At 49.1% G+C, this 16,139-nt stretch overlaps 5 protein-coding genes across 5 annotated transcripts; 1 reads left to right on the top strand and 4 right to left on the bottom strand.

Moving 5' to 3' along the window:
* Positions 1–377: 377 nt before the first annotated feature.
* Positions 378–4,587, bottom strand: BO94DRAFT_570357 (uncharacterized protein; the record flags this gene model as incomplete). The annotated part of the gene is made up of 2 exons (XM_025614803.1): positions 3,233–4,587; positions 378–418 (listed from the first exon to the last, which is right to left on the bottom strand). The coding sequence occupies exons 1-2, from the start codon at positions 4,578–4,580 to the stop codon at positions 378–380; spliced, it is 1,389 nt and encodes a 462-aa protein (XP_025461459.1). The 5' UTR covers positions 4,581–4,587.
* Positions 4,588–5,992: 1,405 nt separating this feature from the next.
* Positions 5,993–7,720, bottom strand: BO94DRAFT_561523 (cholinesterase; the record flags this gene model as incomplete). The annotated part of the gene is made up of 1 exon (XM_025614225.1): positions 5,993–7,720. The coding sequence occupies one exon, from the start codon at positions 7,718–7,720 to the stop codon at positions 5,993–5,995; it is 1,728 nt and encodes a 575-aa protein (XP_025461458.1).
* A 1,848-nt stretch (positions 7,721–9,568) lies between these two features.
* Positions 9,569–11,944, top strand: BO94DRAFT_570356 (glycoside hydrolase). Its single transcript, XM_025614802.1, has 9 exons — positions 9,569–9,708; positions 9,758–9,773; positions 9,824–10,322; positions 10,374–10,457; positions 10,510–10,586; positions 10,633–10,665; positions 10,718–10,860; positions 10,906–11,412; positions 11,471–11,944. The coding sequence occupies exons 1-9, from the start codon at positions 9,580–9,582 to the stop codon at positions 11,858–11,860; spliced, it is 1,878 nt and encodes a 625-aa protein (XP_025461457.1). The 5' UTR covers positions 9,569–9,579; the 3' UTR covers positions 11,861–11,944.
* Positions 11,945–12,281: 337 nt separating this feature from the next.
* Positions 12,282–13,485, bottom strand: BO94DRAFT_480041 (SGNH/GDSL hydrolase family protein; the record flags this gene model as incomplete). The annotated part of the gene is made up of 3 exons (XM_025608774.1): positions 12,282–12,518; positions 12,588–13,223; positions 13,303–13,485. The coding sequence occupies 3 exons, from the start codon at positions 13,483–13,485 to the stop codon at positions 12,282–12,284; spliced, it is 1,056 nt and encodes a 351-aa protein (XP_025461456.1).
* Positions 13,486–13,863: 378 nt separating this feature from the next.
* On the bottom strand, positions 13,864–16,072 carry BO94DRAFT_561520 (Hsp70 family protein; the record flags this gene model as incomplete). Its single annotated transcript, XM_025614224.1, has 11 exons — positions 13,864–14,060; positions 14,115–14,247; positions 14,307–14,493; positions 14,612–14,709; positions 14,755–14,854; positions 14,907–15,147; positions 15,193–15,259; positions 15,309–15,353; positions 15,401–15,849; positions 15,900–15,970; positions 16,020–16,072. 11 exons carry the CDS (start codon positions 16,070–16,072, stop codon positions 13,864–13,866), a joined length of 1,641 nt encoding a protein of 546 aa, XP_025461455.1.
* Positions 16,073–16,139: the final 67 nt, after the last annotated feature.

Genomic DNA, 16,139 nt, shown 5'->3' with positions numbered 1-16,139 from the left:
TGTAGAAAGCTAATGAAACATAAGCTCTCCATACCAGCAAAGGGGCATTATTGATCTGGTGTGTGAGTGCGTCGTGCCTAGCTTTGAGGGATGGCATATACGAGTTCCCTTGGACGGAAATAATGATGGATAGGATGATATCTGATCAGATTCATGATATGTATAGTTACAGAAGTTACCCGAAAGAGGCCACGGGGATGCTAGAGATAGGAAGGAAATCGTGGCTAGTTGACATCATTAAATAAGTGAGTGGTCGTTCGTAATAAACGTAGGGCCAAGTATCCGAATGACTTGACAGCTCGATCGTGTGCGTTAGCAAAGATGCGTAATCCAAGGGCCTCCACTAGTCCTTTTTGTACTGGTGGAATAATGTCTTTTCAGTGACGTGTTTGCCGAAACCACGTCTCGCGAGGATAGACTGGGCCGTTTTGGTAGCCATTTTACTTTCCACCGGACCGATGAAGAGACTGGTTTTGACGCTCTTCTTTCCTCGCCTTTCTCTGGCGGCCTTTCCCGCTTTCTGGAGCACCTGGGCATTGGTTTGGCTGGACCGGAGGTTGAAGGCTGTTTCTTCGTGGCCGGCTGTAGGGCCTCCTTTGGTGTTGGACTGGGAAGACATGATGGTCTTTCTATTTTGCGAATACTGTTCAGCTGGGTATCATAAATGAGTAATGGCGAAAGTCTTACTGCGTATTCGTGGGAGTTTACAAGATTCTTCTTTGGACCTTGACTGGGAGTTGTGTCTTGAAAGTAAGATCAACCAGATGTTTATCTGTCATGGCTAGCAGCATTGATGCGTGTTGATCACTGCGACATTGTAATCCATGTTGAATAGCTTGTGTGGTGAATATTGGTTCTTGATTAGAAGGTGTGTAGCAATTCTCAAGTAGAGTGATAAGCCCAAATGAGCGGCTTAGGGACAGTCCGGATGCATCCATATGATGAAAAGCCCACAATCATGCTGTGTTTCTGGTTGATTGCTTTGCTGCATGCTGGTGACTGAGATTCAATTATCAGGTCCGCGGCTGTGTAGGTCTCCAAGGAACAAGAACCTAAAATGGTGATCATTCACAATTACTTCATTACTCTGTTTTTTTCAGTGATTGTCCATAGGTATAGCTTGTATTAGGTTAAGGGCAGACACAGAGCACCTCAACCTATATTTTTTATCATCATGCTGAGTCCATCTGAGCAGTAGCTGCCATACTTAGTTCCTAGACCCTGCAGGGTACTTGCAGGGCTGGACATCTCCGGTCTTATATTGCCGGTCGATACTTGGCTCGGATTGCCAATTGTATAGATTAATGATTGATATGATGGACTTCATGATCTAGCTAAGGAGGGGGCTTGAAGGGGTTTTATACTGCGAGATCACGCTATCGTACGGCCTGTTCCGTAGGAATATTGGTAGTCTCCGGTTGCCATGATGAGATATTCCATGAGGCTATCGTGAGGTTCCTAATTGTCGCCCCACCCTGTCAGGTCCTCGCACGCTATGAATGTAAAGCAGAGACTGGTCCCACTGTCACCACTCAACTCTAATATAGCGAGTCACTCATTGCGGAGCCCACGGACATTACACTGGTATCAAATCTGTGATTTCGATGAGCAATAAATGCTCAACCAGAGTGCTGTATAAGTGAAGCATTGTACATTTAGTCACTTTAGATAGAGACAAAGAATTAGGGTGGGTACCTAGAAAAAGCTTAGCGATCACTGATCCTTGGTATGGCATTCGCCTGTCTCCATTCATCTACTGGTCGAGGTAAGAGTCCATTCCATTATTCCAGACGCAAGTGCTTGAATACATATTCACCTACTATCAGTCCCCGAAGTGATATTACCAATAGAACCAAGAAATTTCTCTTAGTCAAGCGCTTTGTCTAAACAGCAACAAACTGGTCCTCTAATACTAGAATTGCCAGATGATCTAGAGAGTGACCTGGAAAACCAATCTAGCCCAATTAGGTAATTCCGCCAACTACCCTACCTCGGCTACTATACTACTTTCATTTATCAATCGCTTCCAAAAAAGGGTATAACTTCGCTTTACCTGCCTATCTGCCTGTCTGTCTGTCTGCCTGCCTGTCTACCCACTGAATAGCACCACAAACAAACCCCTCCCTCCTTACTATCCCAAACAAAGAACACACCCATCTAGATATCTATGTATCTACGCCTCAAACCCAATCCCCGGCCCATGATCCGGCGATTTCAAAACCCGATCATATTCTCTATCGGCGAGGAAATCCGCTCGAGCGATTTCGATATCGTTGGGGTGGTGGTGTTTCTCGTGTTTGTGTTTTTCGTGCTTGTCGTGGTGGTGGTTGTCTTATTTACTCTTAACACTGGATATTCATTCAAGAGAGGGGAAAGAAATCATACCTTCAACTCCAGTCGGCGGGGTCGTGGACTCTGTCGTGGGGTGGACTTTATCTTTATGCTCCTTGTCCTTGTGGTGGTGAAGGTGTAGTGCGTCTTCGGCTTTGTGGATGAAGTTGGACATTTTGGATTAGGATTGAGATTGAGATTATGTGTGTATGTGTCTCGATTGAAAGGCAAGAGGAGAGATGGGTTTATATTACTACTGAGGGATAAATCAGATGACGTACCTGGGCTGTGTACTGTGTAGAGGATGAGGGGATGGTGCCTGGGGCAGGGGACGTGACGTCATCGCGGGTATGGACCGGATGGACTGATTAGGAGGCACCAGGGAGCGAATGGGAGGTGGAGGAGACCTGGGCGGCTCGGAACGCGCGGCAAGTCTTGGTTCATTATTTATATATGGACTTATTATAGAGGTTAGGTTAGGTTTGGGATGGGATGTTAGGGGAAGGTTAGGCGATGGTATCTTGGTATTGGGTGGGTGAGGGAGAAATAGACACAATTAAGATAGCCAAATAGCTAAGCATGCATGCAGCTATTCATGTATACCGTTCTTTTGCACCACCCCTTCTCATCAAACTCAAATACCCCCTCATCCGCAAATCATCTGAAAGTTCAATGTCGCCCTCAGAACCATACAACTGCCCTAGGCCCATCTGCTCACATCCCCGTTGCACCTCCTCCGCACACACATTCAACAACACACTCCCCGCATCCGGATGCAACATCCCATTGATCCACGACGTCCATTTCATAATAATCCCATTCTCCGGAGTCGACACCTCGCTCAAACTCGTCTCGAATAACCTCACCAGTTGAACAACCGTATATTCCTGCCACGAGCAACCCTCCTCGGTCTCTACTATCCCCCCATGAAGTTCTGCACGACGGTTCAGATCCTCGGTATAGAACTCTTCCGGTCGCTGCTCAGCCTCAAAGAGTAGGGCCCGGGTGGGTTTAAAGTCTAGTTTCTGGTATATGGCTTGGTAGTTGGCGATCATGCACGCACGGGCCATGGAGGTGATCATCCGGGGTTCGCGACGGGCGAGTTCGCGGTATGTTTCTGGTTCGGCGAGATTGGGGTACCAGATGCAGAAGGGGAGGGTTGAGTCTGAGGCTTGTGTATGTGGATTCCGTGGGCGAGGTATGGATGTAGACGATTGAGCTGGTATCCGAGACAAATCATTGCTCATAATGAACCGGGCCGTGATTGCACTCTGGAGGGCTGTATTTTGCCAACGCCCCGAGAGTGGTTCTTGGAGAGACCACCACTTGGCGAAAAAGGTGTTGTGGTAGACCCCTCGAATCACACATTCAAACTCTTCTTCAATCATGACTGGTCGGCGTAGACGAGCATACCGATCGATGTCTCCACTCCATGCGGCCATCAATATCAATAAATCCTTGTTCATCGGAGGCAAATCAGCCGGAAGAGGAGTGTACAGAAACCGAGACACATCCTCGGGCGGCGGTTTCTCCGATGTAAATTCGCCGATATTCAAATCCTCGGTGATATTCCAGTAGTGAGATCTATATCCGAAATGTAACGGGAAGAAGACTCCATTATCCTGTGATTTGGCATGTTTCTGCTTCTGTTCTAAAAAGGACCGTACAGCTGTATCGCTGTTGAGACCACACACATAGCATACTGTTGGATGTTGAAGATCAACACTGCGGGTATAGTCATTCATAACACTATACCTGATCGGACTCGCCATGATGAGATCAAATATAGCCATGCGGTTATTATCCCTCGCCTCTTCGGCAATATGTACATCTGGCAAGAGATCCAGCTCCTTGTAGAGGTCCATGTAGCCAGCCACAGCGCACGCTCGACCAACATGGTACTTGAGATGAGGGTATCGCGATACCAATCTTCTGTAGGAATCTTCAGTAGCGGTTTCCGGATACCAGATACAATACGGGGTATCTCGCCCATTTGTCATCTCAGGGATCTCATTACTCATGATTCTTCGAGCGTTAATTGCCCGAGTAAACAGTCCCTGACGGTCATATTTGCATTGGAGTTCGGTTGCGAACCCGGGACTATACCGGATTCCCCGTACCAGACAAAGTCGTAATGCGGGGTGGCATACGCAGGGAGGAACTCGTTCACCGCGGATAGCAGCGTTGGCGTTTTCTTCGGTGTAGTGTGTTGTTTTGTTGAAGGTATTTTTTAGGGCGAAGTCATCCATGATGGTGTTGATGGGTGTGAGTTGATGATGGAGATGGTGAATGGACGGGAATGAGTGGGTGTGAATTAAATAGTGGGTCCACGACGTGGAAAAGGGCCTAGCCGTCCTAACCATTCTATTAAGGCTTGAGCCTAGTAAGGTTCACATCAAAGTTCAGCCTACAGTGTTGGAAAGTTTAAGCAAGGGAATGACCATGCGTATACACCATGGCCTCAACATTCACATCTGATTAGAGAATCTGTTTTCTTGCTGACAAGCAATGTACTAGCTACCAGAAGAACTCAGCAAGACAATGATCATTTGTCAACCAAACTGACACATACTAATTCACATTTCCTGAAACTGACCAGTCAAACTGTGGACCCAACACCCGCACCCACCTCATTACCGATAGTATTCCTTCCCAAGGCCACGATAATAAGATCAACATTATGACACCGTATCTTGCTCAACTTGGTTATATATTCACAAGGCAGTAACGGTTCTCCTGATTCGAAACTCGGACGCCCATTCAGGGGAATGATCAACAGGTGGCCGGTTGGATTGTGTATGGTCCCGTTATTGACCAGACGGAGGATGTTGCATTGGACAACCTAAACACAACTTTAGAAGAGTTCATTGTCCTATATAGGTGCTGGTGATCCTTACTTGAAACTCATCATTGTCCAGCTCCGTTGACAACTGTTCACTCTCATCGGGGATGCAATACCGCCAGCCCCTGCCCGCCTTTTTCTATCCAACCGCTGCTGTTCCCCCTTCGATAATGCCTTTTATCTTGTTGATAAGGGTATGTGTCTTTTCTGACAACTCTTCATATGGCATCGTAGGCTGGCACGTAGATGGTAGCTCTGGTTAGGGTAGACAAGTCAGGTGTTGAGGGGTTTGGTGGGGTCGCATTCCCGTTTCCCTTTTATCACATCACATGGACTATATGGCTAATGATATGCAATGTCCCACGTGTCCTTCAGGTTACTGGATTGATTGACAGAGGATATGGGATTCACACATGTCATAATGCAGTCGCTGGGTGAAACAGACCACTATGGACTTTATTCTGAGGGTAATAGTGCTAGTTTGGGCCCAGAGCGCCATCGTATGTGATTGTAGGGATGATGTAGGCATATCTTCAGCCTTGATTACCAGGTCTAAAAGTTGCCATGCATGTATCTGTGAAGGGTTTATACCACAACTGATTTGATTTAGGTCTTATCACTAACGTAAAGAAGGACTTGTAGCTTTATTGTCATCTTATTGTTTCTGCGGAGGTGTAAACCCTAGGTGTATGGAGAATGATCACCAAAAATAACAGACAATGAACAATTAATGTCTCTTCCTTTAGTATCCATCCTGCACCAGCTCATACTCTCGACATTTCCCCGCTTCAACTCCATCCGAACATATCTCAGAAGAATTCAAATCCGGAGAGACTCAACGTTGTTGACCAGAAACTCTGTCGCTTTGTATCGAAAGGTATCCGGCTTAATCTCGTTGCCATTCCGAGTAAAGTTCATGATCTGCTGGTTATCCGTCCACTGTGGCCACTTCAGGGTCTGGTTGGCTTTGTTTGGATCCTGGTAATAGATGAAAGAGAAATAGTATGACCACATGGAAGCAATAGCCGGTTCGATATCCCCCGGAAACAAATCGGGAAAGTCTCTTTGGAGCATCTTCCAGATTTCTCGCATGTACAGTTCGCTGCCGTGAAAGGAGCCCAGGTACGGGATTCCCTTGAAGGCGGAAAAGATGAACGACCATGATGGAACGTTCCGTCGGTCAGGCACCGCGTCGGCGAGAATGAACCGTCGAGTAAGCAGAACAGTAAAGTCCCCCAGGATGGCTGCCAGACGTTTGGATTGAGGGTAGAGTGAGTTCGAGGGTGGGGTGTGGAATGGTGCACCATATTCATAGTCATCGGCGTAGATGGAAACTAGTTCTTTGATCTGCGATCGCTCTGCATTCCGATAATAATATCCCCAGAGATAATCGGTGACATGGTCAGTCGTGGTGATATTCGTCATATTCATGACAACAGCTGAGCCGTCGTCTTCGGGGTCTCCGACAATGAAAGGCACCTTGGCGTAGGTTCCATTCAATACGGCTTCCTCGGGGGAGGCAGTCACGACTTTACCATCTGGTCGGGGCAGATAGGATAGAGAGAGGCTGAAGTGGCCGGATCTGCTGGGCACGGAATTGACAGCGCGGAGGAAATCCGGATACTTCAAGTCGCGCAGACAGGCCAAGCTGTCATTTCCCGGGGAGCAGGGAGAGTTTTCCACAACGTGTTTGTATACTTGTTCTCCTCTTGTTCCATTCACATCATCGACCGGCCATGTGTTGCCGGAATTCATAATGCCGCCTTGGAATAAAGGAGACCCATGGTACGTGTGATCACCATTGTATAACGCCATCTGATGAAAGACAGAATGACTACCGGCGGACTGTCCCCATATGGTGACCTTGCTAGGGTCTCCACCAAAGTTATGAATGTTATCGGCTACCCATTGCAGCGCCAGCCGCTGATCCTGCAGACCCAAGTTGGCAGATTCATCGTCTCTGACGCGTTGTCCGGGTAGAAATCCGAATCCACCAAGACGGTAATTGGCGCTGACAAAGATGATAGGCAGGTCCTGATTGATGGAGGCCTCAACAATTGGACCACCCGGAAGATCCATATTGCTTCCGACTTCAAACGACCCTCCATAGATCCAGAAGAGAACGGGGTATTTTTTGTCTGGGGTGGAATCCTTGGGTCGCCAGATGTTCAACGTCAGGCAGTCCTCATCAATCACTTCTGGATTTGGGCCCGTCGGCCCCATAAGTGCTGCGATGTTAGGTGGTAAAGGCATGCATTTTGTTTCGCGCACATCCATCTGAGGACATGCTGCAGGATATCCAGTGGCTTGAACTGTGCCTAGACTCGTAGTGATCGGTTGAGGTGGCTTGAGACGCAAAGCATTGGAAGGAACAGGAGGTTCTGCAAATGGAATGCCCTTGAACACTTCGACATTTTTAACGTCTTTATTGTCAAGTTCTCCGATGATGGTAGCTGAAGGGGAAGAGATGGTGACTGTGGGAGAAGCGGTTTCTAGATTCTTCAAAGTGCTGGTGGCAAACAAGGCCCACTGGTAAGGGGCCTTCATCGTGTAGTGTAGTGGATCGACCAATGGCAAGAGAATTAATTTCACGATTGTCAGTTTCAAAACTATTTAGGGTCTATACTAGAGTGCACAGTTATATCAATTAGCAAGATGGAAAGTTTGAGATAGTCGACGTGTCATGTCCGTTGTGATCATCTAGCAATGTAACATCGATATGACGTTCTGCACTCGCGATTGTATCGTGCCAATGGTGACCTCACAGAGATGTAATACTGGTCTGAGACTTGTCGGTCTATCAATTGATGGCTCAAATGGCCTAGGCCATGGTCTCATGCAATAAAGAATAATAGAATTGGGGTAGCATGCATATCTCCAGATGTAACATAGTTAAGCAGCCTACACTGTATATCAGCGTCGTCTGTAAACATTATAGATGAAAGAAGGAGAGAAACTCAAGAGACCAGCCAGTGTACAGCTGACAACCTATCCAATAGACAAGTGATATCATCCCGGAAGACTACAAAAAGACAGTAATAATATCCTGGACCTAAGAAAAGAAAACTAGAACTGAAAGGAACAAAATGTAACAGGCTCTACCTCTCATGGTGGAACTCAGCTGAACCAGAAACAAAATATACGAAGATAACTGTAGTGGGTTCGTCCCATCAGAGACGTACATTCACTGTATCGTAACTCAGACCTCAAGGACCATGCAGAAATCCCGATAGCCCAGCTACAAGACTCAGCCAGCCAGCCCTTACCAAGGACATTCCGAATTCAGTAACTTTCCACTCCGTCTTCCGCGGGTAGGGCTTATAGCCCTACCGCCGGTATCATTCACAGCCAGCTGGCCTAGGGAGTGGTGGCGCTACCGATGACTCCACGACTTGTAGCCTCAGTGCTACCTCATGCTGGGCGTCATAGAATCAGTCAATTATATCACTATCCTCACTCCTGGCCGAATCCCGCGGAGGAAACGTCGCAGGGACTCGGCCCGATCCATGATGTAGACTTTCCGCGGCTTTGTTGTGATTGGTGCACAACTGCATTGTGTAACATGACACAACTTAGATACTGCCTGTGCTCACCGCTTTCATAACACCTGGCCAGCTTGGCAATCCAGTATCACATAGGATAATAGCAACCTGTCTTCTCCTGATGTATTTCCTTGACGGAAGAAACGGGAAAGGCCTATCTTTTGGTCTGGTTCGATGTGTGGTCACCATGCGGGGATGTTTTCCTCCTCCCAAGTCCGAACATGCGCCGGTGCTTTACAGATGCCAGAGGACCCACTTATCTCCGATTGAAGTGGAAACACCCTTGATGCCGTCCCTGACAGGACGTTTTGCTCTGTGTTCCTGCGGCGGAACCCTAGCGGCCCGAATACGAGGATCGCCTCGTAAATCCAGAAACCTACGTTGCCCATTCTTGATATGAAGGCCTACGATTATAATCTCACTGACCTGGTGTCACTTCACTCTCCCATCTGACACACCAAATATCCCAGACGTGCGTTAGTGGTCGGAATAACTCTGCCAAGGGTTAGATAGCCGAGACCCCTCATCAACCCCCGCAATTCCTCCGCTATGCACCGGTTTCCTGCATGACTTCCAACTGCCAATCCTGCATCCGCAATTGCCGACATCCCCTGACTGGGGTCAGTTCCTGACTCTTGCACCTAACTGAGTAATTCTCCTGTGGGCTTCTTGGCCTATTCAGGGGAATATGGTCATTCTGCATCCATGGGCCCACGTGTGCCTATTCTGCAGTCTGTGCGTCTGAGGAACAGGCATAGTCTGCAGAATGCCATCAACTTCCGGGATGCATATATTTAAATCAGAGCACCCCTCAGGAAACAATGAGCAACCCGTCCCTCTTTCACTGGCTCATCCGAGGGCATCATGATTTCTTCTGTCCTATCCTCCTTGGCCGTGTCATGGCTGGCCAGCCAGGCATTTGCTATTGAACTGACTGTGTCGAAAACTGGCGGAAATTCGTCCAGCTCCCTACTCTATGGGATCATGTTTGAGGTGGGATTCATCTGACTCTTCCTGTTCATTGACTGATCCCTGGTATTAGGACATCAACAATTCGGGTAAGAACATGCCACGTCTCTGTCCGGACAGACATGATGACACAGGCTAGGTGACGGCGGCATTCACGGCCAGGTGCTTCGCAACAACGGCTTCCAGGGTGACGACCCTGGCCTTACGGCGTATAGCGCGGTAGGAGACGTGACCATATCACAAGATACATCCGAGCCGCTCAGCAGCGCCATCACCTCTTCGCTCAAGGTGTCTGTTCCGTCTGGAACAACCGGATATGTTGGCTTCGCCAACGAGGGCTACGATGGCGTTCCGGTTCTGGACACTACTTACGACAACTATTTCTACATGAAAGGTGATTACTCTGGCATCGTGAATCTCCGGCTGGTGGGAAACTCGAGCGGAATCGTCTATGCAGACCACAACATCACTGTGGCCAGCACCACCTCCAACTTTACTTACTATGAGACCTCGTTTACGTCGTCCGTCTCCGCAGATGCAAATAATGTGTGGCAGCTGCGATTTGACGCTTCCAAGGTGGCTGGAAGCTCTCTGAACTTTGGCTTGGTGCAGCTGTTTCCTCCTACATATAACTCGCGGTGGGTGCTGTTCTTACCTATCTTGTTAAACTATAAACTTATATAATCCAGGTTCAATGGCCTTCGTGATGATGTCGCTAGCTTCCTGGCAGAGGTCAAGGCGTCTTTTCTCCGATTCCCCGGAGGCAACAACCTGTAAGTCTAGTGGATGGCAACGCCCTCTCATGTATTGACTCGGCTGTTTTAGTGAAGGCGCCAGTCCAAGTGATCGCTGGAAGTGGAACGAGACTATCGGCCCAGTCATTGATCGTCCTGGACGAGAAGGTATGAGTTCCACATTTCCTAGTTAACATACACTGACTTGTTGCAGGTGACTGGACTTATCCGAACACAGACGCCCTTGGTGAGCTTCTTTCCCCCAATACCATCATTATCGGGTCCTAATTCACAATCAGGTCTGGACGAGTATCTGCAGTGGTGCGAGGACATGGACCTGGTTCCCGTTCTTGCTGTGTGGGCCGGTCTGAGCCTGGGTGGCGGCATTGTCTCTGGATCAGCCTTGGATCCCTACGTTGATGACATTCTCAACGAACTCGAGGTACGGAATTCCTAACTACTTATACATCTTCTCTAACATCAGCAGTACGTCCTCGGCTCGACGGACACAACCTACGGCGCCCTACGTGCCAAAAACGGCCGCACTGAGCCTTGGAACGTCCAGCACATCGAGGTAGGCAACGAAGACAACCTCAATAGTGGCTGTGGAACCTACGCAGACCGGTTCACCCAGATATACGATGCTGTTCATGCTGCGTATCCAAACATTACCATCGTGGCCTCAACTACCGACACTTCGTGCCTCCCATCCACCATCCCAGACGGCGTCATCACCGACATCCACCACTACCTAACCCCCGACGAGTTCGTCGACCTCTTCAACGAATGGGATAACTGGTCGCGCGACTGGCCCATCCTGGTCGGTGAATATGCCAGCACCACCGGCAACGACGGAAGCACTACCTACTGGTCATACATGCAGGGATCCTGCAGTGAAGCCGTCTACATGATCGGCATGGAACGCAACAGCGACATTGTCAAGATGGCCAGCTTTGCCCCGTTGTTGGAGCACTTTGATATGGCCGAGTGGTCGGTGAGTGCTACCCCCTCCCATACAGGCAGCTTAACCTAGAGTATACTAACTGCTACAGCCCGATCTTTTCGGTCTTGACTCTAGTCCCGACTCCATCACCGGGTCTACCTCGTACTATGTTCAGAAGATGTTCTCCACTAACCGGGGATCCACTGTGCTTCCTGTCAACGCAACTGGCGACTTTGACCCGCTCTTCTGGGTCGCCTCCGTGTCTGACGCTGGCACCTACTATGTCAAGCTGGCGAACTACGGGTCTACCTCGCAGAACGTGACTGTCAATATCGAGGGTACGACATCGGGTGAGCTTCAGCTGCTCTCTGGGGGTGAGGCTGTGAGTAACTATCCGCATGATGTGTCGATCACTACCACTACGTCCAGTGTGTCGGGTAGTGGGAGCTTTGCGGTCGAGCTACCAGCCTGGGGGGTGGCAGTTTTGGCTGTTTCTTGAGAAACCATTTGGTCTATCAGATAAGAACGAGGTGTGTGGGTGAGTAATGATGTGAAGTTACGTAGTATGGTCATTTATCCTGCCAGGTACACATCCTGCATTATTGGCCCATTGTTAATATCATACTCCTATATTATTCAGGCAACTTCGATGATGTTATCATCTTGCACCCTTGATTCCATAATAAGACTCCCCTCCTCTGTTATGTCATACTAATCAACCTATTCCGAAGTATACCAGTATTATCCCATCCCTCAGTACCATCTCCACATCAAATCTCATCATGCGTACATGTTCACCCTCCCACTAATTGAAGATATTTCCACAAATATTCATCTTAAATACCAGAATATATACCTACCAGACCACCCGATCCCTCCCTAATATCAACCATATATCCTCTACTCCATCCACTGCAACCCTACCCCCAATACCTCGCCCACCGACTCTCCCCCCTCACCACCTTCACAAACTCCTCCGCAATCACCTGATCCGTCCTCTCCGACGGATGCAACTGATCATACCAAAGAAACGAATCCGGACTCGGCAACCGATAACACTCCGTTCCCGTGAGATCACAATGATGATTATACCCCGTGACATTCGCCGGCGCAGACCCATTCAGATACCGCGTGGGATTGTTATATATATCCAGGACCTGCCACCCACCATATTAGCCTCTACCCAAACCAAACCACACCAAAAGAAAAAAGGAAGGGGAACTCACCAACCCATGCACATCCATAACCGCCACTTTACTCCCCCTATACCTCTTCCCAACCCCCCACTCCCCCTCCGTCCTCCACTTATAAACCTCATTAACCAACTCCACCTGCCCACCCATCCTACCACTAATCTCCGTAAAATTCCCCGCTTTATCCGGCCAATACATATTCTTCCCAATGCCCCCATTTTCCGGTGTCGCATACAACGGCGCCAACTCCAACGGCACCACATTCATAATGACAAAATACTTCGCCTTACCGGTAGCATACACGCCCTCTAACGCATCATACACACAATCGATATAATCCGGGATTGTCTTCCCAGGGACTTGCGAATCGGTTAGGAAAGCGTAGTTTCCGAGATCGTTAGTGCCGATCCATATGGCGTAGATGGTTTCGTTAACGGGGAGGGAGAGGAAGGGTTCGGTGCTGTTGGGGGGTGTGTAGAGGGAGTCTGCGGTGAAGGCGGGGACTTGGTATTCTAGGACGGAGGGGTAGAGGCCGAAGGAGGTGGTTCGGGGGGTGATGGCGTTGGAGCAGGAGGCGCCGCTGACGGCGTAGTTGTAGCGGTGCGTGAGAGGGGCGTATTGGTGTACGTAGTGGCCCCAGATGTAGCCGCCTGTGGAGGAGTCGTTTGTCTGTGTTTTTTGTGTTTGTGGTTAGGGGTGGGATGTTGGAGGGGGTGGGAAGGGGGGAATGGGTAGGGTAGGAGGGTACTATAGGTTCCACCCATCCGACAGGCGGTGCTGATCCATTGTGGTTGTAGAAATAGCTAACTCGTGTGTCGTCTGTGTAGCTATCGCCAAAGGTGACTAGGGTGGTGAATTTACTAGGGCCCCAGTTTTGGTGGGCGTGGGCTAGCCCTAGAAATAGGAGTAGGAGATAGTAGAATAGATGCATGATGCTCGGTGGGATTATTGAGAGTACGGCTGCATATTGATTGCTACAGGGTCATCCCTTTTAAACAGAAGGGCGTGTGAAACATGCAAACATTTATCCGATGCGGAGGTGCGGGTAAACTCGAGGCACTTTGCTATTCGCGGAATATCTGCACGGGGTATATGCAGGTGTTTACCCGCTGTTGCTGGGAGGGATTGGACCAGGTTCGGGTCTGGTTGGCTAGATTCATTTGTCTGCTTATTGCCAAGTGCCTAAGATATGATTGATCAGGTAGAAACATTGACTTATGAAATAAGGCTAGATGGCAAATTTTCAGCTGGTACCTCCTACCACAGGATTAACGTATCGAATGGAAACTTCCACAGCAAGCTACGTCAATCAATAAGTTGCCTCAACATGCCCATATGAAGCCCCATTGAACTGCAGCTCAAAATCAATGGATCCAGACCGTGGGGTCATGACCAAGTCATGCTCAATACAGTAGTACTGCATGCCCTTGCTATTACTCTTTTCCTTAAAGAGTCGAGTTGGAATCGCGCGGAGATCGCTCTTCAGGGTACACACACTGAAAACCCCTGAGTGTACATCAGCCGCACAACATCTATAATATGTATGATTCTATTACTTACTCTCATTGAGGCGCTTTGGGGCTACGTTATCGCCACAGACATAAAGCTTGTCCTCAAACACAGGCGTCCCGTCACATGGAATGGTCCGGCAGAAATGAAATCGGACGGGCGTGTTTTCGAGGATTTCGGCTCCCTACGAGTCATAAGTCATCGAAATAAGATCTGGTCGAAGCCCACCTGCTGTAGACTTACCTTATGAATATACCACTCCGTCATATGGTGAACATACCACCTCTCGGTCAAGTCGCACCACTTATGTGCAGATTTTGGGTACTTTTTCAGGGTTTTCTTGTGGTCGGTGCGGAACCTGACCCCATAGTGGCGTCTTGCAATACGCTTCCCGACCTTGTTGCCCTCAGTGCCATGTCGGACGGCTCCCCTAGTGATATCAGCCTGATGCACCAATCCCCACGCAGCTTGTAAACTCACAACATTACTGCAGACCAGCTACCAATTATTAGCCTCACGAATTTTTCTGACACAACGAGAGAACTTACGAATTTGGTGGCTGCATCACAATAATGCCACTGTGGGCTTTTTGAACACACTGGTAGAGATAGTCGGATGCTCCGAACCCTCCGACCAGAAGGATGGTCTGCCATGTGGTCAGCGTGGCGCAAGGGACCGCTTCAGTACTCACCTTGACTGACTTGCCCGACTCCTTGGCTCTTGCAGCCTGGCCCTCAATTAGGTCTTGGACTTGATCCACGATCGGATCGAAGATGGCCTTGACCTGAGTTCTATTATATGAAGGTCAGCTCCCGTCCCAACAGCGTCTTAGATTCAGCACACCCATCCATTTGGAGAAACCCGTCTCGCAGGCCAATTTTGCTGTTGTCTTTGACTCCGGGAAGAGGCACGAAGTGAGTCTCCTCCAGAAAATTCGGGTCGCTAGCGAAGTTGGGCTTGATATTGTCCTGCCAAAATCGTAAAGCCATTTCACGAGCCTTGTCGGGGACTTTCTTCTTGTCGATCAGAGAATCGAGGAACTTGGTAAATCCCACATCAAGCATCATGGATCCACAGATGCCACCTGGGCCATTAGTTGTCTCTCTAGTTATTCGAGTGGGATTCATACCAGTGCCCTCGACCAGTTCTTCGAGACACAAGGGGGAGACCGTTTTCACACAGTACGATATGAGATCCTGCCAAATTAGCCACGAGAACAGAATCATGAGCCTCAGGGACACCAACCACGGTACCACCGCCAGCGTCACACACTACGACTACATCACCATCCTGGTCCAGATTAGATTGAGCACTAGCTATCTATAGTGCGAACTCACCCGGATCGTGTTCGGCCGAATAACAGTCATACAGTGCAAGGCTGCCGCCTCGGGCTCAGATACCAAAGAAATGTCCTGATGTGGGATACCCGCCTTCAGAGCGGCCCTCATGGTAGCGTCCTTGGCCTTGTCCGACCAGATGGCCGGTACAGTAAGCACATACTGCATCTCCATGCTTTGGACTGCAGGACCGAACCGCTTCTGGAGGACGTTTTTGGTATGCAAAACCAACTGCTCGAGATACCGGCCAGCGTAGGTGACGGGAGACCGCCAGTTCTTCTTGATGAATCCGGCAGACTCCAGAGAAGCCACATATTCTGGGTCTTGGGACTTATCAAGGAGGAGTTTGACACCTCGGATGTGGTTTCCGAAGAAGCTGGTCTGATATCCCCACTGCAACCGTCCCCCGCACTTGACTGTCATTGTGCTGGGGACTTTGGGGGTCGTCTCTATGCCAGTGGTCAAATACGCAAGAGTCAAAGCACCAAGGGGGACTGACTATTACCACTTCCTGGCCATGAAGTTATCACTTCAGTCTCATTGGGAGAATCACTCAGCGCCCAAGCGACACTGAGAGGATCAGTTCAAATATGACGGCTAGTTTGACGGACTTGCTTACCCGCTATAGGTGGTGCCGAAGTCGAGCCCTATTACGATACGAGGATCTGTCATGGCGGCGAACAGTTGTGTTGAGCAGAAAGGCGTGGAGGGTGTGAAAGGTGTAAGGTGAAAGGTGAAA

Source organism: Aspergillus sclerotioniger (assembly GCF_003184525.1).
Source record: "Aspergillus sclerotioniger CBS 115572 chromosome Unknown BO94scaffold_57, whole genome shotgun sequence".
NCBI classification, from domain to species: Eukaryota; Fungi; Ascomycota; class Eurotiomycetes; order Eurotiales; family Aspergillaceae; genus Aspergillus; species Aspergillus sclerotioniger.
This window is presented reverse-complemented; position numbering and strand designations above follow the sequence as displayed.

Excerpts from the sequence above, each read along its gene's own strand:
- BO94DRAFT_570356 (XM_025614802.1), top strand. The coding sequence starts at position 9,580 with ATGATTTCTTCTGTCCTATCCTCCTTGGCCGTGTCATGGCTGGCCAGC. Across the intron at positions 10,587-10,632 it reads TGATCGTCCTGGACGAGAAG|GTGACTGGACTTATCCGAAC; the intron begins GTATGAGTTCCA and ends GACTTGTTGCAG. Across the intron at positions 11,413-11,470 it reads TTGATATGGCCGAGTGGTCG|CCCGATCTTTTCGGTCTTGA; the intron begins GTGAGTGCTACC and ends TAACTGCTACAG.